Source organism: Microcaecilia unicolor, chromosome 6 (assembly GCF_901765095.1).
Source record: "Microcaecilia unicolor chromosome 6, aMicUni1.1, whole genome shotgun sequence".
Lineage (NCBI taxonomy): Eukaryota > Metazoa > Chordata > Amphibia > Gymnophiona > Siphonopidae > Microcaecilia > Microcaecilia unicolor.
In genome coordinates, this window is record NC_044036.1 from 269,865,470 (window position 1) to 269,880,320 (window position 14,851).

At 44.2% G+C, this 14,851-nt stretch overlaps 1 protein-coding gene across 1 annotated transcript in view; it reads left to right on the forward strand.

Annotated features, from left to right (window-relative positions):
- Positions 1–14,351, forward strand: part of ARPC5L (actin related protein 2/3 complex subunit 5 like) — a 49,904-nt gene extending 35,553 nt beyond the window's left edge. The window contains exons 3-4 of the mRNA XM_030207385.1: positions 5,945–6,121; positions 12,484–14,351. Of these exons, the coding sequence (XP_030063245.1) occupies positions 5,945–6,121; positions 12,484–12,546 (240 nt within the window). The 3' untranslated portion in view covers positions 12,547–14,351. The remainder of the gene's footprint in view (positions 1–5,944; positions 6,122–12,483) is intronic.
- The last annotated feature ends 500 nt before the right edge of the window (positions 14,352–14,851 follow it).

Below are 14,851 nucleotides of genomic sequence, written 5' to 3' on the forward strand. Positions count from 1 at the left end.
CTGGATGATGCCGAGAGTGATTGGGAGAAGGTGCTGTGGTCAGATGAGACAAAAATTGAGCTCTTTGGCATGAACTCAACTCGCCGTGTTTGGAGGAAGAGAAATGCTGCCTATGACCCAAAGAACACCGTCCCCACTGTCAAGCATGGAGGTGGAAATGTTATGTTTTGGGGGTGTTTCTCTGCTAAGGGCACAGGACTACTTCACCGCATCAATGGGAGAATGGATGGGGCCATGTACCGTACAATTCTGAGTGACAACCTCCTTCCCTCCGCCAGGGCCTTAAAAATGGGTCGTGGCTGGGTCTTCCAGCACGACAATGACCCAAAACATACAGCCAAGGCAACAAAGGAGTGGCTCAGGAAGAAGCACATTAGGGTCATGGAGTGGCCTAGCCAGTCACCAGACCTTAATCCCATTGAAAACTTATGGAGGGAGCTGAAGCTGCGAGTTGCCAAGAGACAGCCCAGAACTCTTAATGATTTAGAGATGATCTGCAAAGAGGAGTGGACCAAAATTCCTCCTGACATGTGTGCAAACCTCATCATCAACTACAGAAGACGTCTGACCGCTGTGCTTGCCAACAAGGGTTTTGCCACCAAGTATTAGGTCTTGTTTGCCAGAGGGATTAAATACTTATTTCCCTCTGCAGAATGCAAATAAATTCATATACTTTCCACAATGTGATTTTCCGGATTTAATTTGTGATGTGCTATCTCTCACTGTTACCAATAACCTACCCTTCAATTATGGGCTGCTCATGTCTTTGTCAGTGGGCAAACTTACAAAATCAGCAAGGGATCAAATACTTATTTCCCCCACTGTATATACTACACAAAAGCTTGCTTTCTGCATAACTGTCAAACTGGCCAATCTATATTAATAAATCCCACCTTGAACGTTCTGAAGCTCACTTCAAGGCAGAGAAGCTCACTCCAAGGCAGAGAAGCACAAAAATCCTGTAGTCTTCTTGGGCTAGGACCAGTCACCCTCACTCATAGACCCGCCCTCAGCCACGCCCCATCTGTACATAAAACGCTACCTCAACATTCTAAAGACAACCTGCTGAAGCCATCTGCAAAATCCCTAAACAGTTTGTAAGTTCATGGTGGTGAAGCCATCCAACTCACCATGTCTCTCTGCCCCGCCCTCGAGGGCGGAACACAGAGAGTAAAGGGATCCATAAAGGCACCTCTACCAACTGGCAACCCCCTCCAATAAACAACGACCCAGGCAGGGGGAGTGTTTCCGTACTCCTCCCCCTGCCTAGGAATCGCTACAGACTGCTGGCAAACTCCCCAACCACACGACCACAAAAGCCACCCGCAACCCCCCCACAAACAAACACGCAAACACACACACACAAACGCAAACACACACAGACACACACACACGCAAAAACACACAAAAACACACAAAAACACACACACAAACGCACACACAAGCACACATACAAACAGCCTCGACTGTGCACCTCTAAGTGCCCCCCCCCCGCTGCATCGCCACAACAACCCGTGCAACAGGGCATCAGAAAGCCCCTACCCCCCTTCCCTCCTCGCCGCATCACCCAACCCCTCCCCCGCCGCTTCACCAAGCCCCTCCCCTCCCACATCGACCGCCTCGCCACCCGCGACCGCTAATACAAACTCTGTCCGGCGGCGGCTGCTGCTGCTTCTATTCAGCAGCAGCAGCCCGTACATAAAGAAAACAAACAAAAAAACAACCTCCTAAAATGCACCTCCGTGGAGAACCATCTCACATTGGCTGACGTCTCTGCAGCCGCTCCTCCTCTCCCCTCAACGTCAGTGCCTCTGCCAGAAGACCCCGGAGAAACGCCGCGACATCAGAGGGGAGAGGAGGAGCGCATGCTGAGACTTCAGCCAATGTGAGATGCTTCTCAACAGAGGTGCGTTTTAGGAGGATTTTTTTTTTGTTTGTTTTCTTTATGTACGGGCTGCTGCTGCTGAATAGCAGAAGCAGCAGCTGCCGGACACAGTTTGTATTAGCGGTTGCGGGTGGCGAGGGGGTTGATGAGGGGGGAGGGCCTTGGTGATGTGCCACGGTGGGGGAGGGGGGTTGGGTGATGCGCGAAGGGGGGGGGACAAGGGGCTTTCTTTGGGTGCTGTGCCGGCTGGGGGGGGAAGAGGGGATCTCGCTGGACATGGGTGGCTGGAAGGAAGGAGGGGAGGGGAGGGTCGCTGCACATGGGTGGCTGCAGGGGGGGCAGGAACAGGGAGATAGGGATGGGGCTCCACATACCACATGGGTGCCTGCAAGGGGGACAGGGGATACAGGACGGACACTGCAGGGCGGGCAGGGGGACAGAAGGGTTGGTGGTCATCAGGGGGGACAGGTGGGTCGATGGACATGGCTGGCCACAGGGGAGGAACAGGGAAAAAGGAGAGGAGTGTCCTCAGACATGGGTGGCTGCACAGGAGAGGCGGGTCGCTGGACATGGGTAGCTGCAGGGGGGGCAGGGGGACAGAAGGGTCGCTGGACATGGCTGGCTGCAGGGGGACAGGGGAGAGAGGAGGGACGCTGCACATGTGTGCCTGCAGGGGGACAGGAGGGATGCTGAGGGGAGGGGGCTGAGACCACATGGGTGGCTGCAGGGGGAGCAGGGGAGACGGGAAGGATGCAGCAGGGGGAGAGGAGGGTTGATGGGCATGGGTGGCTGCAGGGGGGTGCTGGACATGGGTGGCTGCAGGGGGAACACGGGGAGAGGAGGGTCGCTGCACATGCCTGGCTGCAAGGGGGCAGGGGAGAGGGAGGGGGTGAGGGGGTTCCTCACACCACACACGCAGTCACTCATTCTCTATCTGCCACATACACTCTCACTCACACACTCACTGTCTTTGTCCCTCTCTTTCACACAGTGTCACACAGAAACACAAACACTGTCTCTCTCGCACAAACACATACACTCTGTCTCTCTCTCTCACATTCTCTCTCTGACACACACGCTCCATCTCTCACACACGCTCTTTCTGAAACATACACTCCAAGGAAAACCTTGCTAGCGCCCGTTTCATTTCTAACAGAAACGGGCCTTTTTTTTACTAGTTTCAAATAAAATTTGGGATATATCATCCTAAATTTGCAATAACCTACACTCATGCTGGCCACCTTACCAAATGATGTTGCCACCACATAGCACTTATGAAATGCACAGATGCCATTTTGCTTTAAACATAAATGGTTAACCATGGTTTTCAGACAGTAGGTGAACTGTGAGCCATACAGAGAGGGAGGAACTTAGAAAATAAAGGTATTCTAAGGTAGTTCTTTAGAGAGGCAAGTAAGCTGTCTGATAAGGGGAAGACTGTAAAGGGAAAGCCTGGCCCGGGTCCCTGGGGAAGGAAAAACTGACTAACTCAAGACAAGGAAGACCCCTTTTTAAGTAAGTGAAATGTGGTTAATCCTCTGGGGTGGGGGTGGGGGGATGCAGAGTAGGTTGCCCTAAGCAGGGGGAGACTGGAGAAAAGATCCAGACCCTGGAGGAAAGGAAAGGTAACACAGTAGTACCTCGGTTTTCATTGACGTCGGTTTCTGATTTCGTTGATTTTTTCGATGAGAAATTTGTCTCGGTTTTCGTTGGTTGCCTTGGATTTCGTCGAAAAAGAAGGACGTCCATCTCCCAATTTGTATCGGAAGATTGACGTCGTCCTGATTTTGGCCGTCCTTGTTAATTGCCTCGGTTTTCATTGGTTTCGGATTTTGCCGATTGTTTTCGGACGGATTATCGACGAAAACCGAGGTTTCACTGTATAAAATTGGTGTTTAAAGTGTGAGGGCTCAAGGGAAAGCATGGTCTTCTTTTTGGAAGAAACTGCTAGAACAGGCAGGATTCTAAGTAGCAGATGCCCTGGTTCAGGTGCAGATCTCCAAAGCTATGCAGGTTTGGACTTGGCTAGTGCTGGGAAGGGAGAAATCTGGGAATACCCTAAGGCAAGGGAACAAGGGGGAACCACAGCCTGGGGGAATGCATGGTAGTCTTGGGAAGAGGGAGATTATAAGCAAACTACTAAAACAGGCAGATACAGAAAGTGGAGGGCTGGACACAGTTTGAGTAGAAAGTGGTGATCCAAAAGGGGATCTCTAAAGCTAAGCAGGATGGAACCCGGTTAATATGTGGAAGGGAAACCTCCTGGAAGTACCCTGGTAGAAGTAACAAGGGTGAACCACTTTCTAGAGAGGGCTGCTTAGTCCCTGTGTTAGAGGCACAGTGAGATTGAAAACCTGTAATGGAAGATATCCTGTTGAATTGTTTTTCAGAAAAAGGCTTTTTAGAAACTTCTGTCTGGAAAATTACCAATGAGAGTTTATGAAAGTTAAAAGGCTGGTAATCCTGAACATGAGAGAGCTTGTTTATTCAGTTGGAAAGTTCTGGTCTCCTTAAAGTATTTCTTTAAGTACTAGCAGCCTTTCTATTGTGATCATAAAGGGTTCTGCACTAGAAGAGTTGGCTTATGGGGAACTGTGTGGGGGAGGAGCAGTAGAAACAGGGCAGCTCTTTCTCAATATGGGACAATTGAACCGGATATACAAGCATCCTGCTCGCCGTTGATACTGGGCTTAGCCACTAGGGTAACACTCCCCTTCCTTCAACACTCCCCTTCCTTCAACACTCCATCCCCCTTCAGCATTCTCTCAGCTCACCCCCCCCCCCCCCCCACTTCACATCATGTTACCTCCCTCAGTTGTTCTTCACACCACACCATAGTCTCCTCACCCAGTCTCCCTAGCTCATCTCTTCTACACATCCCCTACCTTTTTTGTCCCTGTTCCTCCATCTCATTTTCCCTTCCATTCCCTACTACTGTCTTTCCTAGAGCAGATCTCCTTCCACACGTCCCTTTACTCTGTGTCCAGCTCTTCTCCCATACACACTCATTTGCCACTCCTGTCTCCCCATGTCCCTTACATATATGCTGTGCTTCCTTTCCTATTTCTTTTTCTTAGCCCTTTGCTGTCCCAGTACCTTCCTCATCCTTCTCTCTCCAAGCTGTTTCTCCCAGCACTATCTTGGTTAGGTGACCTAGCTCTCCCTGGTGGCTTTCCTGCATATGTTGCAGTATGCAACCAGTGTGGCCCTTGTAATTCTGCACTGTTCTCAAGGCTTACAAGAACGGCACAGGATTTCTTGCACCATGCTGATCACACACTGGAAGAGTCATGTAGTGTAGAAAGCTGTGGCAACTGCTGAGTTTGAACCAGGATGCCACCCTTCTGCCTCAGGGTAAATTCTACGCCAGTATTTCCCAGGGCGGTCCAGGAGTTCCCCCTTGCTAGTCATGTTTTCAAGATATCCACAATTAATTTGCATAGACTTCTTCCATTGTATGCAAACCTTTCATGCATATTAATTGTGGATATCCTGAAAATCTGGCACAGGGATACTTCAGGACCGACTTGGGAATCACTATTCTACGCAAGTTGGTGTTGCAGAATTTGCACAGAATTCCCCCAAGAGTAACAGATGGAAACTGGGTGGAACGCAAGTCTTTATTCAAGAACAGAAAATACAAATTGTCCCTGGCTTACCTTTCACCAGGCTTCAAAATTTAAAAAAATTCCCTCCCAAAAACCTAAGCATTGCACTTACAGTGCTGACATGTTTGGGGCTTCCTGCTTCTGGACTAGCCTACCCTGCTTCGCTCTGGGTTGGGGGTTTTAATTCTTACTCTGACGCTGGTGCTCTCCTGGATTGCTTAAGTAGAGCTGGGGTCATCTCTTGTATACCTCTTCTTTAGTCTTTTCAGAAAGAGGATAATGTCATTCATTGTGTGGAGTGTCCAAGAAGAAGAGTCAAGTTCTTAGACATTTACTGTGTCTTACTGAACTTGCACAATTGCATGTATGTTGAACCATTTCAGCATTTTCTACATTAGAGAAATATTAATTGGAGACCAGTTTATAATTTTAATGTTTTTGTTTTTCACAGGAACGCACCCAAGGAGTTGTGCTTAAAGTCCTCACATCCTTTAAAAGCAGCGAGATAGAACAGGCAGTAAGAACGCTAGACAGAAATGGTATTGACTTGTTAATGAAATACATTTATAAAGGATTTGAAAAACCAACAGAAAATAGCAGTGCGATATTACTGCTGTGGCACGAAAAGGTAGGCCTCATACTAATACCTTCATGGGACAAAATGTAGAAATTTTAATTGAAAGTGGGCAGACTAAACTATAAGCTATGATGATAGCCACAGCTACTGTAAACCACCCTATGTGCTCTCATTTTCAAACTAGCAATAATGAGTTAGGGACATTTTGATGCTGCTGCGTATGTCCATAATTTGAGAAATTGTTTGAATTGCCTTTGTGTTCTGGGGAGGGGGAGAGAGAGGGCAGGCGGCTCACAACCGTAACCTGCCTTCAGCTGCCAATGAAAAAGCATGAGTGAAATCCAAAATAAACCCTGAGTGCGTACATACACATTCCAACAAAGGGTGAAGTACTGTGACCTGACTGAAGAGCGTTCTCAATAAGACGTGAAAAGGTAATGGAGGTCCATGGATATTTAGCCCTCCATCTGTTTTTCATTTCATAGTCAACTCTGCCATCTTGCACCCATTAACAGTTACTGCTGTTGAATATGAATCCATGAAGCTGGGGGTAGAACAACCTTTCCCTGTTAATAACACAAATCAGTTTATTTGTAGCTTTCTCTGTTGTTGCTGCTGCTGTTCTCTCTGTCCATCCTTTACTTAATCCTTGTCTTACCTGTGTGCAGATCATAGAAAAATGAGCAATATTGCATAGCCAAGTTACTGTAGTTTGCTGTTTCTCTCTCTCTCTTTTTTTTTTTTTTTTTTTTTTAATAGCTTGGTACCTGCAATAATGTGTGATGCAGTTGGGCTGGTAATGGTAGAGAAATTCCTTTTTCAAGCTCAGCAGTGGGCATAAAATGTGCTGGATTTTACTTAATTGTGGGTTGTTCTGAATGTGCACAGAAGTAGGAGGAAAAGACTGCTATACATCAGCCCAGTGGGTTCCAGATTTTTCCATTGCTGATTCACATTTGATCCGTAGCAAAATGGATGGACTCGCTGTTAAGATTTCAAAATCCAAAGCTGATTGTAGTATTTTTATACTGTGTAGGTGGTGCCCCATATTTAGAATCATAAAAAGCTCCCTTGCTAGCTCTCTTTTCATTTGCTAAATTTTACACTTTAAATTCTCCCTGGTTGTATACCTCATCAGGAGGCCCCCACCAACTTGAAGCATGAAAACAAAGACTACAGGGCCTTATTTATTAAAGATGTGTTTTTTGTTTTTTTTCCCCATGGGCAGAAACTGGAAGAAAGAGTGTTTCTTGAATTAAGTTCCATTAATCTGCTTTTCAAAAATTGAAATATACCCAAATAATTGAGTCGCGATTGTAGATGCAGAGAAGTACAGGCTGACCACCATATTAGAATGAGTCAGGTTGGTTACATTTGTGTGAGGATGTACAGTGGGAATGTGGCATTCCTGAAGATGGACTGCCTGTTCAAGGGGCATAGCTTTTTTTTTTCATAGCTTGAGCCGCCAGATTTTGCTCGAGTAAAAATTTTAATTTGGATCCAACTAGGATCCGTTCCATAACTTGATCTATCAGTGAGTCAGACACTTCATAGTGCAGCCTAACATGTCAAAAGTTATTAGGCGGGTAGCAAGGAGGCCTTCAGGACTAAAAGGGAGTAAATTGGTGCAATCAAGGAATTCTTTCACTGGAAGACTAAAGTAATTAGCAAATATCTGTCTTCTGTTACCAAATCACTTCAGTTACTCCCCTTTTAAAGGTATGCATACTATTTGTTCATGATGCAGCAAAACTTATCCTTGTCTTAGTCTTAATCAGAAAATTTAATGATTTACCTTACTGGCGAAGTCTTTTGTGGTTAAAGGTAGTCTGGCTGAGATAAGAAATTCACTAGGGCTTATTTGATGAACGTGCTATCAAGAGCTGGAACAATCTTTACACCAATTAACCTCCTGTCATAACTGTTTGTTCACATTACCTTCACTTTGGTTAAAACAGAGAGGGCACTTTACAGTAAATAGTAATGCCACAGTAGTAGCAAAAGCCTTTGTGATCCTATACTTTTAAAAATAGCCCAATGTGGGTGTTTTAAGATGAAGGCGTTGCTACCTGAGATGTTTGTTTTCTTCTCTATCCATTGAATTGAACATGCATGTCAGACTGCAGTTTTTCTCTTGTGGAGAAAAGCACCTTTATCTCACGGGCAGCCATCATGCATTCTTTGTATAGCATCTATAGAAAGTCTGTACACGCTTTTGGTTGTCTTCAAGCCGATAAGTGGATTACCATAGTGTGTGTTCTGTGCATCCATATAGTCTTCCCACAATAGGCCAGTGAAAAATTCTAGAAATGCTTGAAAATAGAAAAGAAACCAAAACAAAACGTAGAATAGCTTTGTTGGATACATGTCCATTCCCTTTGTATGGTTGTAACAATCATAAATATGTTAAATGCTGGTGTAACCAGTTGTCTTCAGATGCACACATTAAGTGAATTGGCCCTACTTTTATTAAACTGTACTGCTTCACATGAAAGATGAATTTAGCATTTACTGTTGGTTCCTGGTTGTGATGCACTATTATCATAAGCAGTATGGCACTCTGAGATGAAGCTTGAAAAATGCACAGATCGGAGGATGCATGTAAAAGAATTGCAAAGCTCTTGAATGTCACCTGGAGTGTGGCCAAGTCTGTTAAGATGTAGAAGGTGTCTGGCACCACCAGGACCCTGCCCAAATCCAGGCTGTCCTTTCAAAGTAGAAGAATGAGCAAGGAGGAGACTAAATCAGGGAGGCAACCAACAGCCCCCTAGCAACTTTGAAAGAGCTGCCACAGCTAAGGTTGGTCAAAATATGCATTTAACAACACTATCCAAAGCACTCCACAAAACTGCTCTGTGGTAGGGTTGCAAGAAAGGAAGCAATTACTCAAAGGCTACTTTGAATCCCCTTTTGAAGTACTCAGGAGATGCTGTAGCTATGCGGTTTTTTTTTTTTTGGTTTTTTTTTTGGGGGGGGGGGGGGGGGGTCTGAATGCAAAGTACTACATGTAGCACAAACCTAAGAGCATATTGCCCCAAGAGCACCATCTCTACTGTGAAGTATGAAGGCATCAGCAATATATTATGGGGATGTTTAATTAGCAACAGCTGGGGCCTCTTGTCAGGACAATGAATGGAACGGGTTACCCCCAGCCCTAAAAACCATGGATAATCTAAGTAACTTTCTCAAATCTCTGAAGACACATCTCTTCAATAGAGCCTACAAAAAGAACCCTTAAAGACACAAATTCACCTATCTAACACCATATTCTCCAATTCCTCATCCATCTTCAGCTTACCATCGATTGTAGCCATTATCCTGTCATGACTTTGTCATAACAACACTCTGTAAGCCACATTGAGCCTACAAATAGGTGGGAAAATGTGGGGTACAAATGCAATAAATAATAATAATAAAAGTACAGAAATGTCCTAGTAGAAAACCTGATGCTTTCTGCAAGAAAGCTGAAACTACAATGAAAGTTAGCCTTCAATATGACAAAACAAAGGGCCAAAGCTATAGCGAAGTGGCAAAAAGTAAATGCCCTTGAGTAGTTCAGTTGGAGCGCCAAGTGAAGATCCATGAAATGACTTAGATTGCTATTCATAAGTTCTCTTCCAAGGAGTTCCATCAGTTTTGTCAAGAAACATAGTCTAATTAAATCTAGTTGGAGACCTATCCCATCAAATCACAAGTACAGTTGCTACCAAAGGTACTTCCACAAAGTACACAAAACTTAGATTGTGAGCCCAGAGAATGTACCTTTCTATAATATGTAAACCACTTTGGTTATCACAGCACAAACCAGAAGAGGAAAAAACCCAACCCTACTGATGAAAACACAGTGAAGAAAAGTAGCCTTCCAACAAGTCTAAAAGATACGTCTGAAAATAGGCATATTAGCAACTTTATTGATGGCATCAACTATGTTAGGATTCTATGGTGCTCATTTTCAAAGCACTTAAGACTTACAAAGTTCCATAGCATACTATCCAGCTTATTTTCGAAAGAGATCGCCGGCCATCTTCCGACACAAATCGGGAGATGGCCGGCCATCTCCTGAAGCCGGCCAAATCAGTATAATCGAAAGCCGATTTTGGCCGGCTCCAGCTGCTTTCCGTTGCTGGGACGGCCAAAGTTCCTGGGGGCGTGTCGGAAGGGTAGCGAAGGCAGGACAGGGGCGTGCTTAAGAGATGGGCGCCCTCAGCTGATAATGGGAAAAAGAAGGGCGTCCCTGGTGAGAATTTGGTCCCTTTTTTTCAGGTCCAAGTCCTAAAAAAGTGCCCGAAATGACCAGGTGACCACCGGAGGAAATTGGGGATCACCTCCCCTGACTCACCCAGTGGTCACTAACCCCCTCCCACCCTCAAAAAAACAACTTAAAAAACTTTTTTTTGCCAGCCTCAAATGTCATACACAGGTCCATCGCAGCAGTATACAGGTCCCTGGAGTAGTTTTAGTGGGTGCAGTGGACTTCAGGTAGGCGGACCCAGGCCCATCCCCCCCACCTGTTACACTTGTGGTGGAAAATGGGAGCCCTTCAAAACCCACCCGAAACCCACTGTACCCACATGTAGGTGCCCCCCTTCACCCATAAGGGCTATGGTAATGGTGTAGAGTTGTTTGGGGGGGGGGGGGGGTTCAACACCCAAGGTAAGGGAGCTATGCACCTGGGTGCTATTTTTATTTTATTTTTTTAATTTTTAGAGGTGCCCGGTTGATGTCCTGGCATGTCAGGGGGACCAGTACACTGGCTCCTCCCACGACCAAATGCCTTGGATTTGGCCAGGTTTGAGATGGCTGGCCTCGGTTTCCACTATCTGTGAAAACCGAAGCCGGCTATCTCTGACAATTGGCCAGCCCGAACTGTATTATTGAAACAAAAGATGGCCGGCCATCTTTTTCGATAATACGGTCGGCCGCGCCCCTTCGTGGCACCATCCTCTGAGATGGGCGCCCTTAGAGATGGGCGTCCCTGGTTGAAAATGCCCCTCTATGTAAGTTTGTAAGTCTAAGTGCTTTGAAAATATGCCACTACACATATCAAACAGATGGAAATGGATGATCTGGACCTGTGTTTGAGTGCCTACATCAGGAGTTGTGCGATCTTATGAAAATCCTGTTGTGTCAATGCGCTTTGAAAAAGGCACCAACAAGCAGTGCTGACGTTTAGGAATGCAGATGAGCTGTAAAGCTTTGATACTACAGGTACATATATTATCTGCTGCTGTTTGTTGGCACGACTCCTGACATAGGCGCTGCTCCGCCAAAACACAGGTCCATGTCAAGTCTATTTGCATCCGTTTGATATATATAGAATCCTGACATAGTTGATGCCAGTGGTGTTACACCTATTGTTCAAGCACATCTTCTGGACTTTTCTTAACTACTTTGGTTGTACTATAGGAAAGGTGGTATATCAAATCTAAGAGCCATAGATTTGGGGGAGGTGAGGAAGAGGGCATGTAGACTTATCCAGTTGTTCCCTTTCAGTGCATCACCTGCTAAATAGCGAAAGCAGCACCACAACTGATTATGGGCCATCACTTTGGGTCAAAATGTAACTCACTGCTAGAATGCCCTCTGAAGTGGAATACTGTGTGTAATATCTGGAGAAGGATGGGCAGTTTATGCTTACAAAGAATATACCTAAAAAAAAATATATATATATATATGTATAGAATAAGCACTCTATATAAAATCGCTTTGCTGATTTCAGTGAAATTTAGAGGGATACGGGAGGAAAACTTGTGCAGCTGATCCATAGTTAGTTTAATTAGATTGTAAGCTCTGTTGAGCAGGGACTGTTGCTTCATGTTCAAGTATACAGTGCTGCGGTACGTCTAGTAGCGCTATAGAAATGATAAGTAGTAGTAGAGGTATGCATTCGTCAGCACACATTTTGGTTCATTTGGGGGCCTAGAAATTCAGAGTGTGCATACTTGTGTTAAAAATGTGCTCAAATTATGTTAAGTTTATATGCTCCTAAAAAAAAAAAAAAGAGCAAACTGATATGTCAAACATGAAAATATGCCTGAAAATCAGGAAAATTTCATGAGCATGAGCCAAATATTTTGGCCATGCACACCTCTGTAGGTTGGCACAAACATTTTTTTCTGGTATTTGCCCATTTATGCAGCTTAGAACTTTTGCAGGCATGCAGACCATGGGGCTCATTTTCAAAGCACTCAGACTTACAAAGTTCCATAGATTACTACAAAGCTTTGTAAGTAAGTGCTTTGAAAATACGCTTCCATGTGTCACAATGCTGTGCTAGAAAGGTGATTGTAGGGCTTTCAGTATGCAGTCAAGCCAAGTGAATTGCAAAGTTGTGCATTGAACTGTACTGTTAATTTCCCTGCTAAGTGAATTTCATGATTTTAACACTTGGTCCTCTTTTCCCACCCCAACAGGTATTAGCATATGGTGGACTAGGCTCAATAGTACGAGTTCTTACAGCAAGGAAAACTGTTTAAAAGACTGTTTAACTTGAAGCAAAGGGAAAAACGGTTTTGGACACAACTATGAAGAAGGAATTAAATATGACTATTGACACTTCTTTCTAGAGATTGCTATCTATTAAAATTAAAATATTTTGGAAAATACATATGTTGGAATGCTCTTTATTTTAAAAGGTTGTGGAAGGAACATTAATGTATACTATTTGGGGGGGGGGGGGGGGGTCTTTTTTTTGACTATAAATATATATAGTTTGATGATAAATTTCCCCAGTTCCATTTTCTTCTCACTTTGTATCTTACATATTAACATGACTGAAACAACTGCCCAATAATTAAACTGTCCAGTGGAACAGTATTTTTAAAAGATTTTACAGAATTCCTACCTGTGGATATATGAAGCTGGAGGGGGGAATGGGTTTGGTGTTGGCAGATTCAGTGCAAAACCTTTATTCTTAGTCAAAGGTGGTCTTGGACTTTTGGGGGATGGATTATTTGTAAAGTGCCTGCTGCTTAAATAAAGTAATTGGATCAATGGTGTAAGAGATTTTCTTTTGTGCTCAAACTGAAAAATGAGGTGGCAGCAGTTTGCCAAGTTGTCAAAGTATGACCCTAAAGATGATCAAACTAACAAGGAGGCAATAGCTTATATCCAAGTTGATGTCTTCTACATCTGGATTGCTTTGCTTTTTTAATTTATATATAATATACATTTCAGAGTACTGCTCTACTTTGGGGGCATTCCCCTTTTAAAGCTTGTGTATTTGCTCAGAGGCTGCAGTTGGTTGAAACACAAAGTTAAGTGGTGGGTGTGGGTGCTGTAGATGGAACAGGTCTGTCCATATTTTGCAATACAATTGTAATGAATATTCCTGAAATGCATTTTGCACAGAGTGGTTTTAATTCATCTCTCAAGCAGCTCCTGGAGCACTCCTGCCACAGCAGGTATTTGGTTCATAAGAAATCTGCCTGATCTATTGGTGTGCACATGTAAATATCTTGTGCATGTTCATTTTGGATTTTCTATGTGGTTACTTGTTTAGAAGAGGGTCAGCTTGGTTTGTGTCTGTTTCATCTAGTTTGCAAAACAGGTTTGGTTTTCTATTTAACTAGACTTTTAAGTGGAGTTTTGATACCATAGAATCTCCACAGGCAAACAGCTCTCAGTTGTACTAATATTCCCCACCTGTACCCCTGCTGGATCTTTCTGACATTTCTCAAACTTAACGTGCGATGAGGTGATAGTTAACTTATTCAAATGTCTCTTTTTGTCCTCCCCCCCTTTAAATAAAGGAAATGTGTCATAATAGAGACTTTTGGGAGTGTCCAGATGGGCCTGTGTATTGGCACTTACGATTTATTGCTGATGCTTTTACTTTCCTTAACGGAGTTTGTACCTGGTATAGTACTGAAGCAATTGTGCTGTGTCAATAAATTTGTCCTGTGGCACATATAGGATGGTGCTTGCAGATCTGGTTAAAGACCACTCTCACCATGGTCTAGAAGTGCCAGGCCCTAATAAAAGGGCTTGCAGTCCTTGGAATCCATATAATGAGCTGGTATTCAGGTACTGTCTTAGTAGTTTCTAGATGGTGGTGTGCTCCAAAAAGTCGGTGGTGCTGCAGGGTCCAATAAGCTAATTCCAATTGTTCTGGCCTCAAATAGACACAATGGAGGTTTAAAATTGGATCCTTTAATTATATGTAATATGTTGCAGAGACAGTCATTTCACAGTGAACTTAGCTTATAGTTCAGTTGAGAATGCACAGTAATTTACTTTGTTGTATTACTAAGAACACCATCAATAAAGATGTCACAACCTACCATGGTCTCATGTCTTAGTGTTATTCAGTTGCATAACTTACCTGGCAAACGCTCAGTCACTGTGAGTATGTTTATAGTAGAGCCTCATACACTGATCTGTGAAAATGGTTCAGGCCTCAATACAAAGGCTTCTTCAGCATTCTATAACTATACTACATGATTTTTATAGTCCACTAAGTTCAGAGCAGATTCTAAGTAGTTCCTTAATTCATGAGAATTACAACGAAACCATCTAAAAACTGCTCCATGTTAGGGGCAATAATGATAAAGGTAGGCCCTGGTACACAAGAACCAACTCTCATGCACGGTATGAGGGCTGCCATTTATGTAATGGTTTCTTGGTAGACTTTAGGGTGGTGGCTTGCCATTGCTTACCCCACTCGTCCTTTTTTGCATTGCCAGGAAGTTTGTGCAAAATCAATTCACAAATAAGTCCAAGAGGAGTAACAGGGTGCCAGGAAGTAACTTCGAGGGGAGGAGGATCAGGAAGTGATTGGCA